At 45.8% G+C, this 26,124-nt stretch overlaps 1 protein-coding gene across 2 annotated transcripts in view; it reads right to left on the bottom strand.

Moving 5' to 3' along the window:
* The window catches only part of PAMR1 (peptidase domain containing associated with muscle regeneration 1), a 72,158-nt gene that overhangs the window by 25,807 nt on the left and 20,227 nt on the right, over nt 1–26,124 (bottom strand). The window contains exons 3-6 of one of the 2 annotated variants that reach the window (XM_088017599.1): nt 21,911–22,039; nt 8,946–9,060; nt 4,639–4,856; nt 2,176–2,283 (exon numbers count right to left, since the gene is read on the bottom strand). In XM_088017599.1, coding sequence (XP_087873725.1) covers nt 2,176–2,283; nt 4,639–4,856; nt 8,946–9,060; nt 21,911–22,039 — 570 coding nt within the window. The remainder of the gene's footprint in view (nt 1–2,175; nt 2,284–4,638; nt 4,857–8,945; nt 9,061–21,910; nt 22,040–26,124) is intronic. The other variant, XM_088017601.1, reaches the window with a different exon arrangement.

Raw genomic sequence — 26,124 nt, 5'->3', positions numbered from 1 at the left:
GAAATTACAAGGTAAACTGTCACAGCCAATTTTTGTAATGCTTCCCTCATTGAGTTAGTTGGAACTCCTGCTGAATTTCCTACAAGAAAAAACAAATCTAAATCTTACAAAAAATAATAAAACATTTGGTCCCCCACATGAATGCCAACAAATGATGTATCAGATATCCACCACCAATACTTTCACCTAGTTATAACAACAGGACACTAAGAAAATTTTGGGTTTTGAATGACGTTTTAAAAAGTGGCTAGAGAAAATTCTCTTGTCCGTCTATGCCGGTGTTCTGAGACCAGAAGTGGTTTGAGACGGTTCGTGACTCAAGTTATGAATCAATTCATAATGACACATTTTACGTTCTTTTTCATTATATATATTTGTTTTGTTTTGCTTTGTTTTCTAGATAGAATGACAATGCTGGAAAGTCCATGTTTGGCTTGTAAGCAACTCATTAATATTCTAGTCACAACTTTCGATCAATTTCTCTCCCTCCCAGACCTCCCATCCCTACCCCTGCCCTGATTTGACCCAGCTTCTTAAAGCATTTTGGCTTATTTGGTGATATTTTACTTCTCTCCAATTTCACCTTGTTTTTCAAAGCTCTAGTTATTGTGCAATCAGTTAGTTCATCGAGAAATTAAGCTTCCCCCCTCCCTTTTTTCTCCCTCTGAATTTAAAGGGTAAAGCTTAGGATTTGCCATTGTTAAGATTCCAGATTCACTCTATACACATATTTTTTAAAACAAAGAAAAAGCAGCATTTCTCTTCTCTGCCTTGCACACAATACAGCAGGTTCAAACGAAACAGGAACCGTGAAGCAGAACATCTTATTCTAAGCACCCAGCATAACCACGCTCAGGTCACCTGTGCCAAGCCAAAGCAAGGGATGCTTTCAGCAGAATGCAGTGTCATACTCGAGGACACCCTGTTGACACCATGGGTTCTGTCTGCCTTGTTTACAAGGAAAACTCATGAAATTGATTGAAAAATGGACGAACTTTATAGAATGCTATCAGACCAGGGCTCCTTATAGGATGACCCCAAAGTACCTACACCTGATAGTTACAAGTGGTTGTAGCAGATGCTGCTAGTGATCTGCCCTCAGATGACTTTTCACCGCTTCTGTGGGTCCCTTCCCCATCCCCCAGTCTAAGTTGTTTTGCCTCTATTGGCTTGCACCTGAGATCTCTTTGACTGTTCAAGGGCTACTGGAACCACTTGGCCCACACGCATAGAAAATCAGGCATGTTCTCCTACTTACCGAGGGCAGCCCCTGGCCAATGGCTGATTGCAGGGGGGCCATGAAAGCCCAGCTGCCTTGCTATAAAGCCAGGACCCACCCAGAGATGTAATTCACATGCCAGATTCCACTGATGCTGGATTTTGCCTGAAATCACACCTTTGATTGGCTTCCCTCCCTTCCCAGCCCAGCTCCCTCACTCCCTTGCAGCTTCTCTGGGACCATGTCCTAATACATCACCTGCACCCACACTCGCCGCTCAGGATCTGCTGGGCAGAAACCCTACCTAGGCTCTTATCTGCCCTCCTTTGCCTTTTCCCGAAATTTTGAATCTGCCCGTTCTTTTGTACATCTCATTCCGTGCTGATAGCTGTACTTGTAGTCCATGACACCTGTTTCCGGTCTCAAATTTCTGTTAGGACACATGTCACACACAAGCCTTGGTTACCAGACACCCCTGAGAAATGACTTCTGGTCACGGTGTTGAGTTCCTCTGGGCCAAACGCTTCAGACCATACAACAACATCCTGGAGTCTATGAATGCTACCCTGGAGCAGAACTCCAAAATTCAGATCTTACCATGGACAGGGAGTTCAGACTGAGAGCCATGGGAGGCTCTATGATGGTAGCTTTCTACTGTTGGCCCTTCTTCCGTGTTTTTGAGCTCTGAATTTGAGGCCATCAAAGGCATATCTTTTTGAGGGGTATTTGCAGCAGGTGAGGTCTGGAAATGTCAACGGGAAGACCTGGGTGGTTCCAGATATCCTGACTCAGAGGCTGCCCAGCCCCAAGAACCACTTGATGGGATTGTCCACATTGCATGCCACCCTGGACAGATCATCCTAAACATCAAGAAACAACAGACTTCACAAATTCCCAGAGCCCTCTCCACGCCAGCCCCACGGACACCCTGACTCCCACTCCAGAGGCATACTCACGATTTTCACAGCGCGGCCCGGTGTAGCCTGCCAGGCAGGCGCATTTGTAAGATCCGGTTTTGTCAAGGAGGCAAGTGCCATCATGGAAACAGGGAGAAGAGGAACACGCTGTAAGAGAAAAGGCAATTTCCCTCAGTGTCACTGCACGGTGAGTCAATCTCTTCAAGCCTGGAGCCTTGATCAGAGTCTTGCTTGCCTCTTAAAGTCTTCTTCTTACAGTATTTTTACTTCTTTTATTGGATTCCTGCAACCATTCTTTGAGAATGCCTAAAACAGGTACGTATCTGATGTTATGTGATATTTTCAAAGGCCCCATAAGTATGCTCCTATGGTCTGAAGAGTCTAAGCCAACACAAATAGGTATGCCACGTGATTAGAGCAGAAGCATGCCTTTACCCCTCCTATAGGAACTCCAAGGGAGGGAGGCAGCCTCCGGGAGCTTTCGATCATCTTTTTTCAAGAAAGCATCCTGGGTATGGAGGGAAAGGAACTGGAAGATCTTCATGACACCGTTGAAAATGTACTTGAGAATTTCCCAACATGCATTCTGTAAACATTAGTCCCTGGAGATGTTGAACCAGATTTCTTTACTGCAGGACTTCTCAGAATGTTCCACGTCATAATTTGCACTGCATATTCCTCAGAACGCATATTAATGTCTGGCCTTTCCCAAGCCCATCTGACCTCAGAGCCTGCATCTTTACAGAAGACTGTTTTTCTACAGAGAACAACTTTGGGAAACAGTGGTCTGCGTGCTAACCCCTAACCCTACATTCATTTACCCTGATGTGGAAATATACCGCGGGCCCAGGTCCACAAGCCCATACTGAGTGCTTGTCCTGTGTGAGGCACCGGAGTCGGACATTCTGCTTACCAAATCAGAGCTTTCTGACAAAAAATATACAAGGACTATTGCCTGAAGCATAAAGATTTAGTGTTAGGAAAGAGGAGAAAGTGTCCTAAGATGCTCCAACGGGTCAAAGTCACAACCCACTGGAATAAGAGAAAAGGTTCAGCAGAGGACGATGAATGGGGTACAAACCCTGAGGGCTCGGATTGGATGGGCAGGTGCGGAGGAGCTCACCTTAGCCTGAGGAAAAAACCTGAGTACAAGCACACAACCAGGGTGTCTGCGGAACGGGAAGGCTGCTATCTACCTGACAACACCCACCAGCATTTGCCAGAGTTCTCCGGCAGGGGTCAAGGAGCCCCCTTCCGAGGAGGAAGAGGCCCTCCTGGTCCTCCCCTCGGTCCCAGGGTCACGGGCTGGTGAGCCACTGCTGCTTCTCCCGGGCTTCCCTGACAGCCAGCCCTGCTGACTGCCATGAAGACCCCCACACGCGTCTCAAGTGTGACCCTACCCAGCCTTGGCTGGCCCTAGATGCCCAAGGGCAAGGGCCAGCCACAGGCTGATCACACCACAGCACAGCAACCCAGCCCCCCACATCCTCGGAAGGGAGCGGGCACACAGATGAGCAGTAACTGCGGAGAGCTCCCGTGAGACAGTCTACGGGAAGGGCAGGGGCGGCGGGGGGCGGGGAGTGTGTGTGTGCCAGTCTTGCCGCAAGGGCAAGGCTGCCGAAGGATGACCCCCCACCCCTGCCACCACCACCACCTTTCCTGAGGCTTTTGTATCATACCTTTCCATAGGAAGCCGTAGTGATCAAAACGCCACCACAACGCTTACTTGGGTATTTTTTTAAAAAAACCGAACTTGAAGCCTGAGCTTGGCTGGGAAAGCCAGATGCAGTGCAATCTCAGAGCAGCAAGAGCTGGGGGTTCTTCCCTAGGATCGCGCGTTTTGCTCATTTTGGTCCCATCCTACTTCCCGGTATGAACAGGGCAGGAATTCAAGTCAGGCTTAGAGTTACTCACAAAGTAAGTGGCATTTACCACTGAGTGAAACACTTCTAGTGCCCGTTTTGCAGATGCCAGAAGGAGGCCCAGGGCACACCTGTGGCTGGGCAGCTACTGAGTGCGTGCTATGTACCAGACACGGTGCTAAGTTCATCTGTTTCGTCTCCCAGAACCTCCTTAGTGGAGCAGGATCTAGGCTTTTTTCCTTATTCACCGATTAGGAAACTGAGGCCCAGAGAAGTAGGAGAATTTACCCCAGGTCACACGGCTTCATCTGCCCGAGCTCCAAAGCTAATGCTCTTAACCATTAGAGGCCCCCTGGGGGTGAGCCGTAGAGCCAACTGCTTTGTGACCTTGGGCAAAGGACTCGGCCTCCCTCTGCTCCAGCATCTGTACAAGGGCATCCATCATAGCTAAGCTTCTGGTGAACATTTCTGAAATATACCTTGCCATCTCTTTCTTCCTTCTCAATGTGCAGCTTGCTTCCAAGAACCCAGCTCAGCGGGTTTTAATCAGGCTGAGCAGGGAGAAGGGGAGGAGCACAGAAAGGAGAGGCCTGCCGGGAGTACAGCCATAAAACGCTACATTTGTCTCCGTGGCTGTTACCTGTGATCTCCTCAAAGATGGCATGGAAGCCATCGAAATTCTTGGAGCCATCTGAATGGAAGAGGATGTGGAGTGAAGAGTCCGTGCTCCGGATGGGAGCTGGCCGCTCATTGCCGCAGAAGCGCTTGATGATCTGGTCACTGCTGCTGTCCCCGTCACGGACCTCCACATAGTCATACTGGCACATGTAGTCAAACTCCAGGCTCAGCATGATGAACCTGTGGGTAGAGAGGGGGACAGCGGGCAACAGGTGGGCCCCGGACCCTCGTGCGATCCCTGAGCACGTTCAAGGCCAGATGATGAACAGGTCTCGGAAGAGCGGTGCCACTGGCCTGATCTGACAGAAAAAGTGTCCTGGACAATGTGAGGTCAGAAGGATTTCTTTTAGCCGAGGGATATGTGTGTGCTTGCGTGCCCAGGCGGAGGGAGTCCCTATTCCTTCAGAGCATCTCTGCACATGCTGGCCTCTCATCCAGGGGCATTTTCCTCCCAGACAGCATGGCTGGCTCCTTCCTATCCTCAGGCCTCACCTGAAACATTCTCTCCTCAAAGAGGTTTCCTTGACAACTCTTTCTAAAGGAGAACCCCTGTTCTCTTCATAATGGGTATATACATTTTAATTTATCTTATTTATCTTCTTGATTTTGTGAGAGAGAGAGAGAGAGAGTGTGTGTGTGTGTGTGTGTGTGTAGGCACATGCATACATGCCTATCTCCTTCACTAGGTAAATTTCTTGCGTGTAGGAGAGCACATCTGTCTTCCTCCACCATTGTTTGCATAGTGCCTAGCACAGTGCCTGGCATACAAAGATGCCAAGCAAATACTGGTGAATAGATGGTTGAATGGATACAACAGTAAAATTTTACAATTGGAGGATGGAAAAAGGACATATTGTCTTGCAAAACTCAATAAAAGAACAAAATCTCTGCACATTCCTCTGTTTGATGGAAGGATGAGAAGGCAATGATCTCCTGGGTAGCACCAATTCTTGCCCTAAAGAGTAGAAAAGGTAGCACTATATCAGAATTTCAGAACTAGGGGAGACCTGATAAATCTGTGATTGCCTAAAAGGGTCTTGGGTTTGGAAATATGTGAATACATCAGATCCAAAAAGCAGAAGATGACCCCGAGCGTCCAATTCCAAGGGACAGGGTAGGAAGCAGCCACATCCCAGACAAAGAGAGGAAAAGCCACTTTTCAGGTAATTTCAAAGGGAATGCCTGGGTGTCAAGGTCACAGAATGTACATCTGTATCTTCTCCCTCATGTTCTGGAGAAGAATTAGGGAATAGACAGAAGAGCTCACAGCTGCCACCTGAAATGCTGGGACAAGGGCCTATTTCTACCATTTTGGGTAAAAAGTTCAAGTGCCAGGATTAAACACTAGACCATAGTGACAATCAATATATTTTGAATACACTTAAAGGTCTTCCTAAAAAGAAACCTTTTAACTAGTATTTTACAAAACATTTATCACAAAACCTTTTGTAAGGGAGTATAAGTCCCACTAATCATGCTTCGTGAAATGTGGTCTAACATCTAAGGACCGGACTTCTCATCTGGATGATGCCACTGCTAGCTCACTCTGGGCTTTCACAGATCCGTTCTTTCTCTGGATGTTAGTATGTCTGTCTGCAAAGGGAAGGAGCGGGGACAAGGCCACCAGCCAACAGAGACCACAGCTTTCTTCTGAAACCAAAATATGAGATATTGCAAGTTGTATTTATATCCGTACCTTCATTTGTTCATGTACTTAACATAGATCATGGCAGGCCTGTTCTGTGGCGGGCACTGTTCTAGGTGCTGAAAGCACAGCAGTGACCCAACTCAATCCAGCCAAGTAGTGCCAGCCCTAACAGGGAGGAGTTCTGATCTGGGGGATGAACAATAAGCAAGGAAACCAGAAAACAAGGTAATTTCATAGAGTATTAAGTGCTGTGAAGAAAATAAACCACATAAGAGCATAAAAAATGACTGGGGAGGATAAGGTTTTTATACAACGTAGTCAAGGAAGACCTCTCTGTGTACTTGATATCTGGGCAGACACTCACATGATGAAATAGAGCTAGCCATGTGAAGGTCATGAGGAAGAGAGGTCCAGGCAGGGGGCTCTGTGAGTGCAAAGGCCCTGAGGCAGGAATGAGTTTGGCGTATTTGAAGACCTGAAAGAAGAGCAGGGATGCTGCAAAATGGAGTGTAAAGGGGAGAGTGGTATGAACTGGTGAGGGGTCTAGATTTTATTCCAAGCCTGATAGGAATGAGCAGGAAGGTTTTGACAACAGAATCATGATTGGATTTAGGATTTTAAAGGATCACTCTTGTCACAGAGGAGAGAAGACAGCAGAACTGGCAAGAGTGGAAACATGGAAGCCAGTTAGGAGGCCATGAGAGAATCAAGGTGAGAGATGATGGTGGTAAAAGGAGAGTAGTGGCATCAGAGTCAGAAGTGGATGGACTTGAGATTATTTTACACGTGAGAAGATAGATTTTGTGGGAGATAGAAAGATAGAAGGGGGGGCACCAGGAATGACCACTCACGTTTTGGTCTGAACATTGTACATGTGCATTAGTGTTTCTGTTATTATTATTATTATAACTGGCCAGCAGGTCCTGGTTTGACTGGAGGAAAAGAAATCTATATCTTTCCAAGCCTCCCTAGGGGCCTCTCCTAGGCATGTGTTGTGCTTGTCCAATCACTCCACCGTTTTGGGAGAGATTTCCTTTGCATCCTGGATCTAGGAGAAGCTCCTCAGAGGACGCTAAGGGGACCACTGGCCTGGTTCCTAAGGTGCTGAAATAATATGTGGCATTTAACACCTGCCCTTATCATCCCTGGCAGACACCACCCGAAGCCCCTTAAGCAGAATGGTGTGGCCCATCAGGTGTTCCTTATGTTAACCTCCTTCTAGAAAAGTCCAATTAATGAGCCTCACTCCCAACCCCAGATCCTCAAGGAATGAGGAGATCAGTCACTGAGGGCCAGCTTTGGTGAGGAGAACTGAGAAGGGGATCTGTTTTACTGGATCCTTCCAAGGCAGAGTGCCATATGTTGCCCCTCCTGGAGGACAAGAGAGCCATCTGAGGAGCCAACTGGAATGTGGAAACCTCCATTAATCCATCCAGAAAATACTTACTGAAAACCTGTACCCTCGAAGATTAGAGATTTCCATCACTGCCAACCTGCTTACTGGGCAGAAAGGAAAGAACTAAGTGGACAATGTCCCTAGAAATCCCAGAGGTGAGTGGGCCACACCGCTTCCCTAGAGAGGAAAAGGAGAGGTATTTGCCAGGAGAGAGGAGATATACTGGAGGCAGGGAGAAGTTCTTTCAACATTTATTCATGCAACCAAGTATCTATCAAGCTCCTATGGTGTGTGCTGCACCATCAAACATCTCAGCATGATGACATTTCGGCTGTTCCGGCACTAAGATGCAGCAGTGAACAGTTCTCACAGAACAGGACTCTCTTGTGTTGTTTATCAAGAGTTACAATAAAACTGGGTCTGTACTTTATACTATGACATAAATTAAATATTTGTGAGGACCCCAAAGCTCCATAAGAAGAAATGGCTTATCTTCCACACCAGGGAGAAAACTGGTTTACTTGTTATGGGGTGGTAGTTGTTTTCTGAGAACATTAGTGAAAGGAGCTGATGATGAGCATAAACCCCAATCTGGAGTATAAATTTCTTGAAGATTGGATCTGTGCCTTTTATTTCTTCCTTTTCCTCCTGTAGAACCCAGTCACTGGGTGAATAGGAAGACTTGGTAAAGATTTGTGGGTGGATAGATTGCTATTAGTATTTTGCTTTGTTGGTATTATCCTTGGGTCAAAATTACCTAAGCCCGCCCCCGCATTGTAGGGCAGTGAATGACAAATATATAATTGGCTATAGTTTTGACCAGGCCTTATTCCATGGAATCGCCAAGAGGTCAAAAAAAGGGGGGGTTCAGTGTCCACTTCCTGCTTTTTTTTTTTTAAAGATATACCCATTTATTTGAGAGAGAGAGAGAGGCACGAATGCGTGAGTGCATGAGCACCTGCAGGAGAGGGACACAGAGAGAGGGAGAGAGAGAAACTCAAGCAGACTCCATGCCAAGCGGGGAGCCCTGAGATGAGACCTGAGCCAAACCCAAGAGTTAGATAGACACTTTCACCAACTGTGCCGCCCAGGCACCCCACATTACCTGCTTTTAAGAATAAACTGCTGATGGTTAGCCTGTGGTCACTAGGATCCAGGGCCCTCAGTCCTCTTACTGTGTTTCCTTATAACCCCAAACTCCCCAATTCTGACCCCAGCCCCTTACCTTAGCTGGATGATGAACCCAGGCTTGGCATGAATGGTCCATTCGCAATGAGCATTTAGAGGGTAGCTCTCCAACAAAATCTGACCCTTGGAGGCTCGCAGAACCTGGCCACATCCTGGGAAGAGAAGATTGGGGCATGGAAATGGGAGTCAACAGGAAAGAGAGGGTAGAAGTTCTCAAAGAGCCTTTGAACTCACCCCACACCCCTGAAAACAGAGTGGAGAAGGAAATTACTTTCTCAAGCACCTGGCAATCTAGGCAATTTGCATAGGTTAATTCACTTAATCCTCCCAAAAGCTTGAAACAAAGGGAAGTAATATCACTCCAATTTTCCAGCTGGGAAAATGAATAACAAGAGAGTTAAAGGAATAGCTTGTCTAGCCACTAAGTGACAATGGAGCAGAGATTCAAACCTGTGTCTGAATTGAAAGTCCAAGCCACTCTATCATCCTGCCTCTCCAAGACTGCCATATGCCAACCTGCTGACTCTGCCCAAAAAGGCTTTGGAGGTAGACACTGCGGTCTTTGTCTGAAGCCTCAAACTGCATAAGACCCCTGGTCTGTGTGCCCTAAAGGTCCTCTACCCCACAAATATGACCCCAAAGCAACTCTTTCCTGACCCCTTTCCATCCAGTTAGAAAATTTGTGTCAATTTGTTCTATATGTAATTATGTAATAAATGTGTCCCTAACACGTGACACCAAAAAGGGAACATGATCTCCAACCATTTGGACTAGATTACTGGTTTTCTGGGTTTTTTTTCCTAGCCCCCAACCCCTTTTTCCCAAATTCTTTTGAAAGCCACCAATCAAAAAAACATGCATCCAAGAAGTTCTCCTGCTTGAGGTGTGGGGGTCCAAAGCCCTCTTCCCTCACTATCACCTTGGTTTCCCCGAGTTACCTCCAAAGAATCATCAAGAAAACCACTGGACTGAGTCATCATTAACTTACATCATATTTCCTAGTGTTAAGATAAGCACAGGTATGTAAGATGCAACCTAGTTTTACAAAAGGGTTTGGGGGTAAATGTCTCAAATTGGTTTTATAGGAAAAAAATTATCTGGGTCATATAAATAAATGATATCTCCTACCAGAATTGTCAAACTATAATCCATGGGCTGAATGTGGCTCATTGCCTGTATTTGGACATAAAGTTTTATTGGAACAGAGCCATGCCCATTCTTAATGCCCTTTCTATGGTTGCTCTCCAGCCACAGAAGCAGAGTTGAACGGTTCTGACAGGAGATAGCAGGGCCCACGAAAATATTTACTATCTGCTCCTCCACAGAAAAAGTTCACCTAACCCTGCTCTGTACAGAAATCCAGTTTGACCTCATAAAGTTTGGATATGCAGTTATAGTCAGTAACCCCCCAAAAGTATAAATTCTCATTGTTTAAAAGAAAAGTATTAACATCAGTTGCTTCTGCCCCATAGCCGGATGATGGTGGTGATCTTTCTACAACGTTAGGAAAAGAGCTCAAACTCCGCTTTTGAGAAGCTGTGAGGTCTGAGGCTTGTTACTTTTGTGGAAACCACTGGTGGGTTGGTTGTACAAGTCCTGTCTTCATTTGGATTTTTACTGCTGCTCTCCTGGCCCGCCAATGGGAAGCACCACCCACCACCTTCCACTGGGGTTTCTTGTCTCGCTTGGCCTCACTCGGCCATCCCTCTCTGCAGTCCATTTCCCCAGTATTTGATTCTCCACACAGCAGCCAAAGCCACCTCTTAAATAAATAAATCAGATCACATCACTGTCTCGATTCAACCCTCCAAAGGCTTCCCGCTATGCAAACACCTTCCTATAACGTCCATGGCCCTGCCTCACCGAGAGCCCAAACCCACCATCTGCCCAGTCTCCAGCCCCGCTCATCCGCCTCCTCACACAGCCCCAGCCACACCGGCCTCCCTTCTGTTCCCAGCTCTGGGCCTTACCCTTGCTGTTCCCTTAGCCTGGAAGGTTTGTTTTCTTCCACATCTTCCTTCTTTGGGGATTAAGTTCAACTGCCCTTTCTTCAAAGAGGTCTCCCTTGACCACCCAGCTACAGTGGACCTTTGTGTCTCTATAGTAACTGTCCTTACTCTATTTTTTCTTTTCTCCATAACACATATCACTAATTGAAATTATCTAGCTTATTTGCTTACTTTCTTTAGAGGAGCTGGGACCTTTTCTAGCTTGTATACCTAGAATGGAACCTGGCATGTAGCAGGTGCTCAGTAAGTAGCTGTTGAATGAATGAATGATGATGATATTATCAGCCAGGCCAGACACTGGCTGAAAGATTCACAAACATTCTCTCATTTAATGCTCATGAGAAAACTAGGAGAACAACGTTCATCTCCCCATTTCCCAGAGATGGAACACTAAGGATGTAAGAATTTAGTGATTTCCTCAAGACCAGATGGCCAGGAGGTCAAGACTGTAAGGGGCTGTTGTAGCTGTAAAGCACTGGTTAAGAATGGAGACTTCAGGAGCGCCTGGGTGGCTCAGTCATTAAGCATCTGCCTTCGGCTCAGGTCATGATCCCAGGGTCCTGGGATCGAGCCCCACATCGGGCTCCCTGCTCAGCGGGGAGTCTGCTTCTCCCTCTCCCACTCTCCCTGCTTGTGTTCTCTCTCTCACTGTGTCTCTCTGTGTCAAATAAATAAATAAAATCTTTAAAATAAAAAAGAAGGAATGGAGACTTCAGAGCCCCACTGCCCTTGGTTTGAGACTCAGCTTTATCTTCACCGGCTGTGTGGCTTTGGGCAAGTTACTTCCTCTCTCAGAACCACAGGAAACCTGAGTCAATCATCTACTTCATATGATTTTGTGGGGCCTGAATTAGATTATGGGTGGAAAGCCCTTAGCAGAGACATCAGTAAATGTTAACTCTTGCTGGTTGATGGCAGAGCAGGGATTTGAACTTGGATCTGTCCAGTACCAACGCTGGGTCTTGCCTGGTACATTCAACTGTCTTGGGGGCTTATTGATCCAGCCCTGTCCCATACCATTTTGAAGCAGCAGGATTCTTCCACCCCACCGGAGAGATACATTGAATCTCTCCGCTTTCCCCCTCCCAGTCCCATTTTCTGAAGTGCACGTTCCTTCTTCCTGCACACCTCACACGCCATCGCCCTCATCCGCCCATCTGCTGGCTACGGAAGTGATCTTTGGGTGTGAGAGACAAAAAAAGAAATCTTCCTGCACAGCCTCCACCCTTTGGGGACTGGCAGCTTCCCAGCCTGCAAGGTGTTAAATCCCAGCTCCCACTGCAAACCTCCTGCAGGGACCCCAAGTTAGAACCAGCAGCAAATGCTGCCAGTCTGCTTCCCTGCAAATGGAAACTGGTCTCAGACAGCAGGGAAACTGGACCTCTCCTCATGTCCTGGGGGAGCTGGTGCCCATCCCTGTCAGGTCCCCTTGGCAGGACCATTCAGGCTTTAGCCAGACCCAGGATCTCATGCGGCCTCTGCAGAAGTTAGGGCCACCATTCCCATCCAGGTGCTGGCCCCTGGCCATGTGAGATGCTAGAACCCTTGTTCCTGCAGGCCCGGGGCTGTCCTTCAGAAGTAGCCAGGATTCCAAAGCACATGCCACAGCTCAGTTCTTCATGATGTTTTCCTTCTCACTCCAGGTGGGGAAAGGAAGAATTGGCCCCAAGATGGTGGACAAGTTCCAACCAACCAGATACAAAGACGCCACTTCTCAGAAATGTGCTTGGGGGAAGGGTATGAGGCACCAGGAAGAGGAGGAAGGAGCCCTACTCCCTTCCCACATCAAGGGGCTCCTTCAGCTCCTTCTCCACTCTTGCCTCTTCTCGGGGAATTGGCGGGTCCGGGTGCAGGGCAGACTAAGTGCACCTCTCTGTCTAGGGCAGAACAGTGAACACAGCTGAGTGTCCCCGCCAAGGAAGTACTGGTGGCCAACCAAGCAGGTGGTCCTGAGTCTGAAAGACCAGAGCAGGCAATGGGCCCAGAAACGTGCTCAGATTCCCTGACAATGTCTTGCTGCGGGGGAAGTGGGGCGTGTGCGTGTGTATGTGTGTAGGGGGGTTTGCCAGGGAAGCCAGACTCTCCCCTGGGCTCTCAAATCCTGGACTCATCTCCAACCCCACCACCCCCCGACCCTTCTCTGTTGCTACAAGCCAACATAGGAGAGACAGCTAGACAGACCCTGCTTCTGCAGAGCCGAAGGGAAATCTCCATTAATTTCTAAACTGTCAAGAGAGCTGGAAGGTTCCCAACAAAAATGAACACCCCAGCATTCAGACAAAAGTCTCGCTATCTCCAGCATGGGGGATGGGGAGGGAAGAGCAAGAGACAGACACAACACACTTTAGAGACGTGGTTGGGTCTTTTTTTGTTTTGGTTTTTTTTTTTAAACTTTCCTCTTAGGGGTGGTGAGGGGGAAGGACTAAAGAAAGCAAGCATTCAGACATAAGAGACATTTGCATTTCCTTCCCTCCTTCAGAGATGACTTGGAAGCAGGACTTACAATGATTAAGGGGCAGTTCGTGAAGCCAGGCTAGGTCCACACTGCCATTCAGCCTTTTACTAGCTGTGTGACCCCAAACAAGTTCTCCAGATTCTCTACACCAGGTTTCCTCATGGGAAATGAGAATAATACTACTACCTTTCCACCATGTTGCTGTTTTCTTTTTTCTTGTAAGGACTAAATGAGATAGATATTTATGTAAAGCAATTAGCACAGTACCAGATACATAAAATGCTCAATAAATGGCAACTAATGGTGTTATTTCTCTCGAGTCTTGCCTGGATCTGAGACACTATTTTGGCACAAGACTCACGGGGGACATCCCATGTTCTGACCCGCTGTTCCACGGCTCCTAGGAGCCTCCTTACAACACTGGCTACATCCCTAAACCCATCAGACACTGGAGCCCACACACGGATGTCAGAACAAAGACCTGGATGAGGACATGGGGATGACCCACATCCCAGGCCAGGAGCTAGAAGGGAGTTCACACCTTCCACGTGACTTGGTTCATCCCTGCTAGGCCCCTAAACAAGGACTCGGAATGTGGACCGCAAGTGCCTCCCACATGGAGAGATGATTTAGGACAGAGGATGAGAGATGGGGCTCTGGGGCCTGGCTTCTGAAATGGCATCTTCCCTTTGCTACTTACAAGCTGCAGGACAGAAGGTAAGTTACTTAACCCTTCTGTGCCTCAGTGTTCTCACCTATAAAATGGCTCTGATGAGGATCAATGACAGTATGTGAAGGACTTAGAACAACGCCTGGTTCATAATAAGTGCTAAGAGATGGCTTTTATCAGGGGCTCAGGTCTTAACCCAGAACAGTCAGATGTCCAGGAATAATTCCATGGCTCACCCTATGATATGGCCTATAATCCCAATTAATTTGATACTTGACAGTGATTGTTTTTTTAATTGTTTGCCTCCCCCATGATGTGAGAGCAGGGACCTGTCTGTCTTGTTCGCCCCTTTACAGGCATGGAGCAGGTGTTCCGTTAATTGTTAATTGAATGACTATGCCAGATAAAATCAAACATCTCCCTGCTCAGTTAAACCATTTTTAAAGACCCTCCTCTTTGTCTAAAGTGGTCTGTCCACTCAGGTGAAATAACTGGCCAGCAAGAAACAGCATCTACCACTTTGCTGCAGAAAATCTGTCCCACCCAAAGTCATCAGAATCTTTGCAAAAACAGCAGAGAGATAATGGAGCCAATGCAACTCAAAAGGGGCTTGGGTAGCACAGAGAATTCTGATTTCTTCATAAAAAAGGGCTTCAGTTTGGTTGATTTCTATTAAATTTGTGTTTAAGTTCCCTGATCCTTTCTTCCATTGTGACCAATAGGCTGTGAATCCCCACCAATGAATATTTTAAGATTTCAGATAGTATAGTTTTCAGTTCTGGAATTTCCATTTGGTTCTTTTTAATACTTTCCAAATCTATCCTGAAATTTCTCATCTCTTCTTCCATTATACCTTTTCTTATAGAACCTTTAGTATATTTATTTTAGTTATTTTATTTTTTATTTTATTTTTTTAAGTAAGCTCTATGCCCAACATGGGGCTCAAACTCATGACCCTAAGATCAAGGGTTACATGCTCTACCAACTGAGCCAGCCAGGTGCCCTATTTTAAAGTTTTTTTAAAAAAATGCCTTGTCTGAAAATTCCAATATTTGATCATGCATGGTCTATTTCTTTTGATTGATTTTTTTCTCTTGACTGGAGGTTATATTCTCTTGCTTCTTCACCACAGAAAATATTTTTTTTCTTTTGATTGGTAATATCCTTTCCTCTATTAGGCAGGGATGATGAGGACTGATCATTTAGATCCAATCAGAAATTAACCTAGTATGAAGCAAGACCGAAGCTGATTCTTCTAGAGGGGTCTTGAAATTCAAGTACCAGAAACCTAACAAAAACCCTCTTTGATTTTCAACAATCTCCGAAATCCCCACCCAACTTCCTATACCTCCATAATTGTAAGACTGGGAAACTGTGAGTTTTAGAGGCTTTGAAATCACCAAGTTTTTTGAAGCTGCAAAATGACAACATCCCAAGATCTTCTGCTTTCCAGTCTTGCCCTAGTCTCTGCTTGCTCAGCACAACTTCACTGAAGAGAATAGTTGGTAGAAAGGAAAGTCTTTACTCTGGGGTCTCCTTTAGATGCAAGTTCAGCCACCCACCCACAGATTATCACAAGCCTGGCTAGCCCCGCCTCCTTCTCTGGCTGGCCCCGCCTCCTTCTCTGGTTGATCCCGCCCTTCACTGCCCTGCCCTCAGCCTCATAGCTGGCCCCTGGTATGAAGCATCCTGGATCACTACGCAGGAAGAACTTACTCCTCTGGAGTGTAGATTTTTTTAGATTTTGTGTTCAGAGATACTTGATGGTTTAAAGAAGACTGAATTTTCCTAGGTTTAGCAAGTGATTTCTTGCTGTTTGAGCAGCTAGGAAGACCTTTTCCATGTTCTACATCTTAGCCAGGAACTGAGCAATGATTGATGAGTTCTTTGACAACATTAAATCCTCTGCAAAGGCTCAGACATGAATTCCCTGCAGTCAGAGCTTCAGCTATATAAAGTATTTGATATATATATAAATACACCTAATATGTATATATGTAATGTATATAACTTTCATATAATTGTATATGAAATGTAAAATGTTATTTACCATACAATCCTTGTTCTGGGCAGATTACCTCTCCGTGTCCAGTATATACTGTCTTGTCCCTAGGGAATTCTACTTTATTATTTTTCCTCTCTGTCTGGCCCTACATTGATTTTCTTCTCGAACAAGAAAAAGAAAAGGAAGAGCTCACTTCATGGCTCTGGGTTAGTAGTAATAAGAATAGTGGCCACCATTTATTGAGCATTTACTATGAACCAGGCTCCATATTAAGGGATGTACAGACCGTGCTTCATTTAACCCTCACAAAGATCCACAGAGGACCACCATTATCATCCCATTCTGTAAATGAGCAAACTGAGATTTATAAAGATTGAGTAACTTTGCCCAAAGTCACAGAGGGAATAAGAGATTCAAATCCAGATCCTACTGGTTCCAAACCCAGCAGTTAACCACCAAATAATGGTGGTTATAATGGTCCCCGGTTTGGATCCACATGGGCCTCGTTCCTTTCCTGGAAGTGTGAGGACACGTAAGTCCAAGACAAGAGGAGGCAGTTTTCAGTGACTCCTCCCAGATGATCCCATGGTTCCCTGGGAAGACAGCTCCGTATGTCGGTAACACACAGCTTTGTGGGCCTTTCGCTCTCTCTCTCTCTCTTTAAAATTTGCTCTTAATCATTCCCCATTTATGGCTCAAGGACCAGCCTACACAAATCATCATCCTCTCTGATATTCTAGCCCCACACATTTAGGTATGGCTCATGGCCAGCCCCTCTGCTCTACCCAAAATATGGCTAAGCAGATAAAATGTATTAAGGGTCTACAATCTCTCCCCATAAATCCTCTCTCATCTGAGTTGACTTGCTAACTTTCCAGCCCCTAAATTCTCCACAGTCTGGAAGTCTGGGTCACTGCAACGTGAGCTGGAAGTGTGGCATCCTGGGTATCTCTTAGGCCCTCTCATTGCTCATCTCATTTTGGTGGCTAAAACACAGCCTGAGGGCCACGTTGAATAAGCTGCCCTCTGAAGCTCAGTGGACTGGTTCCACTTAAGACATCCACTTTCCATTTACGAAGCTTTGGGACGAAGCCTTGATTTTGACTTTAAGTATCAGCACCTCTCATAGCCAGCATCCAGATCCCAGTTCCTAAATACTATTCCGCACAAAAGGAACCAGGATTCATAGAGAAATGGCTGGTTCTAGGACCTAGACACAATCAAGGCGAACTTGAAACATTTCGGGGGCGGGGGGGGGGGGGAGCAGAGGGAAAGCAAGCAATTGCCTAAAGAATGATGCTGTAGAGCTGGCTTGAAGGCTCTTCACTGGCCAATTCTGGGACCATTTGAGCATCAAAAAGAAAAATGATGATAACATTACAAAATGTAGAAAAAAAATTTAAATTCATGAGTTCATGGTGCCATAAAAGAGAGAGAAAGTCAGATGTGAGAAAATGATTATTGGTGGATCCGGGTGAAGCACCTATGAATGTACTATTCTTTCAACTCTTTGTAAATATAAAATTTTTCAAAATAAAAAGTCGGGGGAAGGAAGAAAGAATCAGCTCCTTTCCATAGCCTGGATATTCTGAACTTAACTAAACCAATCTTCCTGGGGCAAGAGGACGTGAATGAAGTCCTCTCCTGGGCTCAGTGACCTCCAGCCCTTCTCCTCTTATCTTGGGTAATATAACCTGCCAATGGTTAAAAAATGAATCAATCACACAAGGGGTTCTAAGACCGTCGTAAGTTAGGCTAATGCTAATTATCACAGAGATTTGTCAAGGACAGTGAGCAAATAGAGGGGCTCTAACATCTGCTCAGTACTGAAATCTCTATAATTAAATATAAAATAGTCTGATCCTCTCTGGCATTTGCCTGTCACTTCTGCTTCCCAGGTTCTATAGGGCACCCAAGAAAAAATGCCAGGGCTCTACAGATGCTGCTCAGCAGGAAGCCGTCCTTCAGGATTAAACAGCCAGAAAGGATCACTTGGGTGCCATCTACTGGCTAAACGCTTGCACTGCCTCAGCCAGGAATAGGCCGCCAAGTGTTCCTCTCCCTATTAACAGAAGCAGGCGGCACAGGATGCAGCCTCAGGCAGGCATTCAACAAATGGGGAAATGAATTACTTCCTCCTTTGATTTCCCCTCACGTTTATTCAATGCCAATAGGAGGTGCAGGTGATCAGAACCTAATCCCATCATACTGATGTCTTCGTATGGTCCAGCCCCGTTTCCACAGATGGACTGCAAACTTGGTGAGGGCTCATTGTTCTCCCTGATGACCAACCCATAAGAAATGCTCCATAAATGCTTATGGCTGGGATCAAATCACACACAGTGTGTGCAAAGAGGCTTTCAGAACAAGCATAGTGAAACTGAACAAGCGTAACTGAACCAACGGAGAATGAGAGAGGAATCTGACCATTATTCTGTTTGTTTCATAGCACTGACCACATTCCCATTTTTTTTTTTTTTTTGTCTCTCCTCTCTAAATTGCAAGCTCCAGAATTGCAGGGACCACGTGTGTCTCGCCCATCATTGTACATCCAGCACCTAGGAGCATCCATTCAAGAAATATGTTTTGAATGGATGGGTAGAAAAAGGAATGATGCTCTCTGCTCTCTTTCCTAGGGACGATGACCAGTTGCCTTGAGCCAGTTCTGCTATGCTCAAGAAAGCCCTGATTCTAGACATGGACACCATCACTACCCAACCAGTCAGACTCCATAGACAGCCAACTTTTACCTGGAGGCCAAACCCAAGACTCTGCCAATGGGTGTTACTGGGAAAGGCACATGTACCAGATTTCCCTGGGCGACTGCTATCCTCTGTCTTGTTACTACTTGCTTTAGCACTCTCCTACAGGCGAATATTCTTCCCTTTCTCTGCCCTGTCCCCTAAACAAACTCATTTATTTATACAGAGCAACTGGAGTACTGTTTAGGAAATATCTGTACCCCTCCTCCTTGGGATGGTGTATACGTCCCTACTTGACTGATCTGGGGCTCGGCCAAGTTCGTGGATATGATGTGAGCAGAGGCCTTAAATGTGCCTGTGTGTTTGGCTTGGCCCCTAGTGTTTTTGCAACCCACCCTGAGAAGAATATGTCCCAAGGAGCTGCTCTTCTTTGGGCTAAGCCCTGAAGCTGGAGTGCAACGCACGCTAACCCAGCTGAAATCAGCTGAACCCCAACCAACCCACAGACCCATGATAACGGAAAATAAACATTTGTCCTTTTGAGATGGGTTTGTTACACAGAAGAAAAATGACTGGTATAGATGAGCACATTATCACCCCTACTTCCGAAAGCTTTCACTTGGAAATTCTGTCCTATGGCCACAATACTCCTCCTGCCTCCATGTTCAACTACTTTATTACCACTCCGCCTACTTTTCCCTCCCACTGACACCACTAGTCCTCTCCCTTCTCCAGGCTCTTTCTGGTTTCATGTCCTCCCCAGTAGGGACAACCATGTCTCAGCCAACTCTGGGATTCACCAAATGACTGGTTTTATTCACCTCTGCTCCCATGCTGCTAGAGAGCCCTGCCCCACTGGCCAGGCGGCATCACCTCTACAGGAAATCCAGCCTCCACTGGGTCCTCAGTCTTGCTTGGACAAGCTTTAACTTATCATGAGCTGGTGCCTCTCCTTGGTCCTCCCGTGGCCATTCCAAACCTCTGGTATTCTCAAGTGACAGCCATACGTCCACTCTTGCTCTCAGCAGAGATTTCACTTCCCACTGGGGGCCCCACCAGCGGAGGTAGGATGCTACCGTGGTTAAGAACAAGAGGTCTCGAATCACAGAGACTTTGGCGTCTTCCTGTTTTACCCACAGATGAGCAAAGGCATAGCTCGGCCATCACCCCTTTCCGCAACCTCTTCTGTCCCTGCCTCCCCGGGATTAGCTGTTCTCTGGTCTCTGGTCTGGAGCATTCAGCCATACCCTAGTTCACAGCCTTTCCTTGGCTTCTCAGTGCACTTAGAATAACATCTAAACACTTTACCGACTTTCCCTGCTTCTAAGGTCATGGGTGAGCCGACGCCGGCAGAGGGCTCCACCCCACACTACAACCCCGTTCACTCACACAGAAAAAGAGCCACCTCCCACATCCAAAGGGGAGAAAACCCCAAAGTTATCTCCTATACCACAAAGGTCAATGTGAAATCTAAAACTGTGCGTTATATCTCTAATTATGTCTTTCTTAAACTTCCACTGAAAGTAGTTTTATTTCTCGACCACCCACCAGCTTGGCAATTAAGGAGCATATAGAATAATAATGACATATTTACTGCATTAGTTGAGCTTTTACTATGTGCCAGACAAAGCATTAAGTGCTTCACAGGCATTATCTCACCGAATTCTTGAAACAACCCTATGAGGTAGCATTACTCCCACTGTAAAGAAAAGGAAACGAAGCTGAGCAAGGTTAAAAGACTTGGCCAAGCGCACAATGCTAGTGACTGGCAAAAGTATTAAACCCAGGTGTGTCGGGGCGCCTAGGTGGCTCAGTCGTTAAGCGTCTGCCTTCGGCCTCATGTCATGATCCCGGAGTCCTGGGATCGAGTCCCGCATCGGGCTCCTTGCTCTGCGGGGAGTCTGCTTCTCCCTCTGCCTGCCGCTCCCCATGCTTGTGTTCCCTCTCTCGGTGTGTGTCTCTCTCTCTCTGTCAAATAAATAAATAAAATCTTAAAAAAAAAAAAAAAACCCAGGTGTGCATCATTCCAGAGCTTGGACTCTTGATCCTTATGCTATACCATCTCCCGGAACAGCTGCCAAAGGAAGACCAGGGTTAAATCCCACAGCTAACCTACCTAGAAGATCATCTACCAACTACTAAATTAAGTTTTCCAGAACCCGCCGAAAATGACATTGGAGTTTTAGAGCCACAACCAAGACCAGCACTTTTAAAAATTATCTGTATTCTGGATAATTTAACTCCCAGGTTCATCCGAAAATACCAATACACCCCTTCTCCTCCAGGTAGAGCTCAGGTCCTTGGCTGCAGACCACACAGCTCATCCTTTGCCTGAGACTCTCGAAACTCATGGCATTTTGCTACAGGTTGGATCAGGCAAAGAAGACCAATAGTGCTCCGTCTTCCATCTCTGTAAAATGGAAATATCATTCATAAGAGGGAATTTGCTCAGAGTGTCAGCTCATCCTGGCTGCTTCTGATTCAAACAGGGAGCATATAACATAGGCTTAACAAAATAACAGTTTGTACATTGCTCCAGATCCCGACTCTCAGAGGGATACTCACTGTTGGGGCGCTGCAGAGGGGAGTTCGAAACTGAGGTTAGATTCCCACTCCAGATTCAGAGGATTACTGACACTCAGAGGGGAACCCTAATAAAGATTAAGTAATTCTTAGAGACGAAGTCAAACCCAGAAAGAATTCCTTTCCTGGGACAAGTGGCATGCTGACAATTTGATGTGGGTTCCAGGAATTGAACTCAGGAGTCCAGAAATTTACCAATAGAAATTCATATTGAAAACACACTCCAGGACTTAGCATATTTAAAGCCTTATTCACTGCTTGCTGATCACTGCTAACACACAACTGCTTCTGGAATGGACATGAGGCCTGCTGTGTGCAGAATGTCTTGGCTGCAATTAGGAGAAAGGAGAAGATTTAAGAGCAGACATAAACCTCCTGTCGCCAGTTCCAAACAGATGTCCACAATCCACACCCAGCAGATGGAAACACGTCTTTGTTTTTTATAGTCTTACCTAGAAAGCCCTCTGGCCAAAGCTTTCCAGAACTCAGATTCCAACCAGCTAAACCTCAGTCTGTTGCAAGCTGAGCCTTGAAAGCAACATGCACCAGAAGGGGGAGCTGCCTCGGGGTCTACTCACGCATGCAGTCTCCTCCGTACCAGCCCGCGCGGCACTCTGCGCAGTAGACCCCCTTCACGTAGAAGTCATCCAGCGTGCCCCCCCACGAGCCATTTCGGCAGGTCTTGCAGTTTTCAAAGATGGTACAACCTGAAACATGTCCCAGCACAAGGGTGTTAGATTATGCACTTGCAGGTTCTGATGGGCGGCATGTGAGAGCAACTGGACCTTCTCAGGGCCTCCCCTCCACCGAGGTCCTCTGCCCCTAGAAAGGTGCCAGAGCCCTTGGGAAAAAGTGCTCATTCCTAGGAAAATGCCAGAGTCACAAGAATTCGCAGCGAGGAGTCTAGGAGGGTGGCCTGAACCATCTTCCAAGTCGGTGGCTGACGTTCCACATGCTTATCATGGAATATTGAGAAAATTCAGACAAGCAAAGAGCATGAAATTAAAAACACCTAAAGGTCCATCACCTGGGAACAACCACTGGTAACACACTCTCTCTGTGTATACAGAAAAACAATTTTTTAAAAATTAGACTTATGCTATATACTGTACATTCTGTTTTTGTCACTTACTTTTTCAGGTCATAATAGAGAGTATCGTCCTGTTCCATCAAATATTCTTCTATGTCCTATACTTCTATAACCAAAGTATGCCACTGGAAACAACCTTAATGCCTAATAATGGGCTTGCCCTGGAAAGTGCCGGGCTGCCCCCACTAGCAGGCCACACCAAAGAGAGCTGAGTGGGTCCCAGGTAATGGTCATTTTTATAACATGGTCTCTTGGGGCAGGGGGGTGGGAGGAGACAGTGATGAAAGAGATAATCCAATCCCACTTATCAAAATGGAAAACTACGTTCTGGCTCTGCCATTGTCCAGCTGTGTTTCCTTAAGCAAACTACTTAAGGTCTCTGTGCCCCAATGTCATCATCTGTAAAAAAAAAAAAAATGGTTAAAAATTGTACCTGCCTCTTAAGGTTGTTTTAAAAATTAAATTAACATATATAAGGGGCCTGGCACATAGTACATACACCCCAAATATGAACTATGATTCTTATTCTGCGTTCTCATACCTCCACTTGGCTTATCCCTACCATTGCATATTTCATGCTCAATCTTAACTGCCTATTATCTGTTTTCCTATAACAGACTGAAGTCAGGAACTGCATCTTGTTCAACAATATATCCCCAGCACTTAATATAATATCTGCAACATAGCGAGTATTCAATAAATACTATTTGAGTGAATGAATAATGGACATATGGATGGATGGATGAACTGCTAATCCGGGCTTCTCAACCTTTTGAAATAACTGGCATTTCCTTGAGCTGACAGCACACTTCTTTGATTTTGGCTGAAATTAGGTTTTCCTTGGCCTGTAGTGTAGACATGCAGCATATGTCTGTGTGGTTTCTGGAGGACAGAGGCTCACAGTCCTCTCCTTGCACACCACCCTGACATGGCTTCCCTGTCCCAGGGCTTCTTCCCACCAGAGAAGAGCTGCTAACATGGTTCATCAGATTCCAGTAAGTCATGTGGCCCACAACTGGGTCCCAGTGGAGGCACTGTGCTTTCTAAAGGCCATCTTCACCCACGTGCCACTTTCCCCTCTTTGGTTGCCTATCCACTGTGCCACTGAGGAGGCAAAAGGACTCAGAGCGTGCACCCAGTGACCCTGCCAACCCTCTCTCTCAGCCCAGTAATTTCAAGGCCTTTAGGTCCCAAGCCACAAAAACCAGCCAGGTGATGAAGGTGAACAAGGCTGTCACGAAAATACACTCAGGAGCTCACAGCATTGCCACAAAAGCCAGAGGACCGAGTTCAGAGCTACGTAGCCTAGAACCACATGAAAATACACAGGAAACTGGGTCCACAGAAAGCCCCAGGTCTGCTGGAGACCACTGACATCACTACTGACATCCCCAGCATGGTGCCCCCCGGATGTTGGTCTGCCTGCAACCACCGCCACTGGCAGAGATGCTTGGTTGTCTACCATGATGAGCGAAATAACAGAAATTCTAAAACCATGCTGAGATCCCATTTCTCACCCTTGAGGTTGGCAAAAATCCACAATGATCTGTGTTGCAAGGCTTTGGAGAAACAGCGCCCTCACACCCGGCTGCTGTAAATGCTAAGTGCAAGGGGGACAAGGCAAAGTTGACAAGGTGACATACGCACCTCTCTTGGACTCAGCAATCTCTCTCCCAGGGACCTACCCCAAAGAACACTGCAAAAATATGAAATGATGTAGGCCTAAGGCAATTCGCTATAGTATTATTTGTAAGATCAAAAGGCTGGAAACAACCCAAATACTCATAAACTATAGCAATCCACACCATGCAGTTATATACAACTGTAAAAATAAATGAAAAAAAAAAGGCTTTATACTGTCAGAGAGTGATCTCCAGCAGATACTGTTAAGAGAAAAAAAGCAAGGTAGTTAGCAGTGTTTATTGTAGGCTATCTTTTGTGCAAGAAGGGGAAAGATATATAAATGTATATATAAACGTATATTTGCTTATGTTGTCATATATAGAAAACAGATGGAAACAATAAATCTATCTATATATCAAGTAGGTGATATAAACCCCCACAGACAAAGGGACAACATCAGTTGGCTTTAAAACATAGAATTTTGACTATACATATTGAGCGGGATATATATAGTCTAAGGTCAATAAAAACCATAATCATCAGTGGTCTTGTTAGTATTAATGGTGCTATTGCAAACAAAATCAGTGCTATTGCTATTTTGTGCAATTATATCATGCTATAAGACAAAGCAATAAGTGATCGGGTTAATATTATTAGGAAACAGGATGTCCACCATGATGGAAAAGACATACAAATATAAAATTAACAAAGTTAATTAAACAACGCTGGAGTATTATTACATTTGAACTTGAGTATCAGCATAGACTCATTTTTTTAAAAAATATCTATTTCCTAGCCCCATCCACTTTAAAGAAATAAATAAATAATAGCCCTAGTAAAACGATGACAGTCCAGTAACAAGGAACACATTAGATGCCCAGAGTGTGGCCTCAGATCAGAACTCCTTAGAGAGATGGCCGATTCCAGGCCTGGAGCCAAAAATACACAAGTAGAGTCTGAAATACCTCGTCACGTAGGAAATCAAGGAAGTTTTCAAACACTAGTGTGGTCTTGTCTGAAGAACACAGGACCCAGAGGGGTCCCCAGGGTCCTGAGATGGGGGGGATGCATGCATGAAAATGAATCATGACTGCATTGGATTAAACCACATAAATAAAAGTACCTAAGTTCATAATCTTACACACACACACACACACACACACTTTGATCACCAAAAGGGACTGTTAGGGTATCAACTCACTATCTTGAAAATTAGAAAAAGAAAAGAAGCCTTTAGGTAGCCTTCCCTTTCAGGGTAACCAGCTCTTCACTACTTAGATCCAAAGATCATTCCCAGCACCGCTCAAGGGGGTGGGAACGGGTGCCTCCTGGATGACATAACAGGAAGCTATTGGGTGCAGCTGAGGCAGGTGGTGACTGCCGTCTGTACAATGCAGTAAGAAGCAAACACCACCTCTTGAGTTCTCTTACTTATCATTTCATAAAACCAAAGCCCTGCCCTCACCCCAACGGTGACCGCTAGGCTTTTGAAAATATTGAAAATAGTTCAAAGACTTTAATACAACTGCCGAGGACCCCTAGTCGGGAGATCTTGGTTAAGCTCTCAAAATGACCCTATAAAATTTGGAGGCATTCCTCCACTATGTCCCTACAAATCACACTCACCATCAGGGAATTGGGGCAGTGAATTTCTTTTCTAAATCAAATGTACAAAGGCTATATACTAAGGTCACTCCAATTTTCAAATTCAGCATTGCTTGCTCTCTTCTAAGAAGGAAGATGGTTTAAAAGTACCATTTGTTTACTTGAGTCCCATTTGCTTTCCACTTCTATAGCTTCCCGCAAAAGAAAGTTCCTGGCAGTTATGTGCGTCATTCTGTGTGTTTGTAAAAGAAGGGGAAAGGCAGAAATGAGAGAAATTCCCCCAAACACACTTTTGACATCTTTTCTGTCTTCAGCCTAAGGAAAGTGTGTTGGAAACTCTCTGTGTCCTCCTTTTGATCCGGCCTAACAGGGAAAGGTAAGACTCCCCTGGGAAAAGTCAGATATGCCAGGCAGCAGGTAGGAAAGCACCTAGAAATTGTTCAATGACCTGCTAATCACGCTGGAAACATCTTC

The sequence above is a fragment of the Eumetopias jubatus genome, unplaced genomic scaffold, assembly GCF_037043125.1.
Source record: "Eumetopias jubatus isolate StellerSeaLion01/CBP00866 unplaced genomic scaffold, mEumJub1_p1.0 scaffold_13, whole genome shotgun sequence".
In the NCBI taxonomy this organism is placed as follows: Eukaryota; Metazoa; Chordata; class Mammalia; order Carnivora; family Otariidae; genus Eumetopias; species Eumetopias jubatus.
This window is presented reverse-complemented; position numbering and strand designations above follow the sequence as displayed.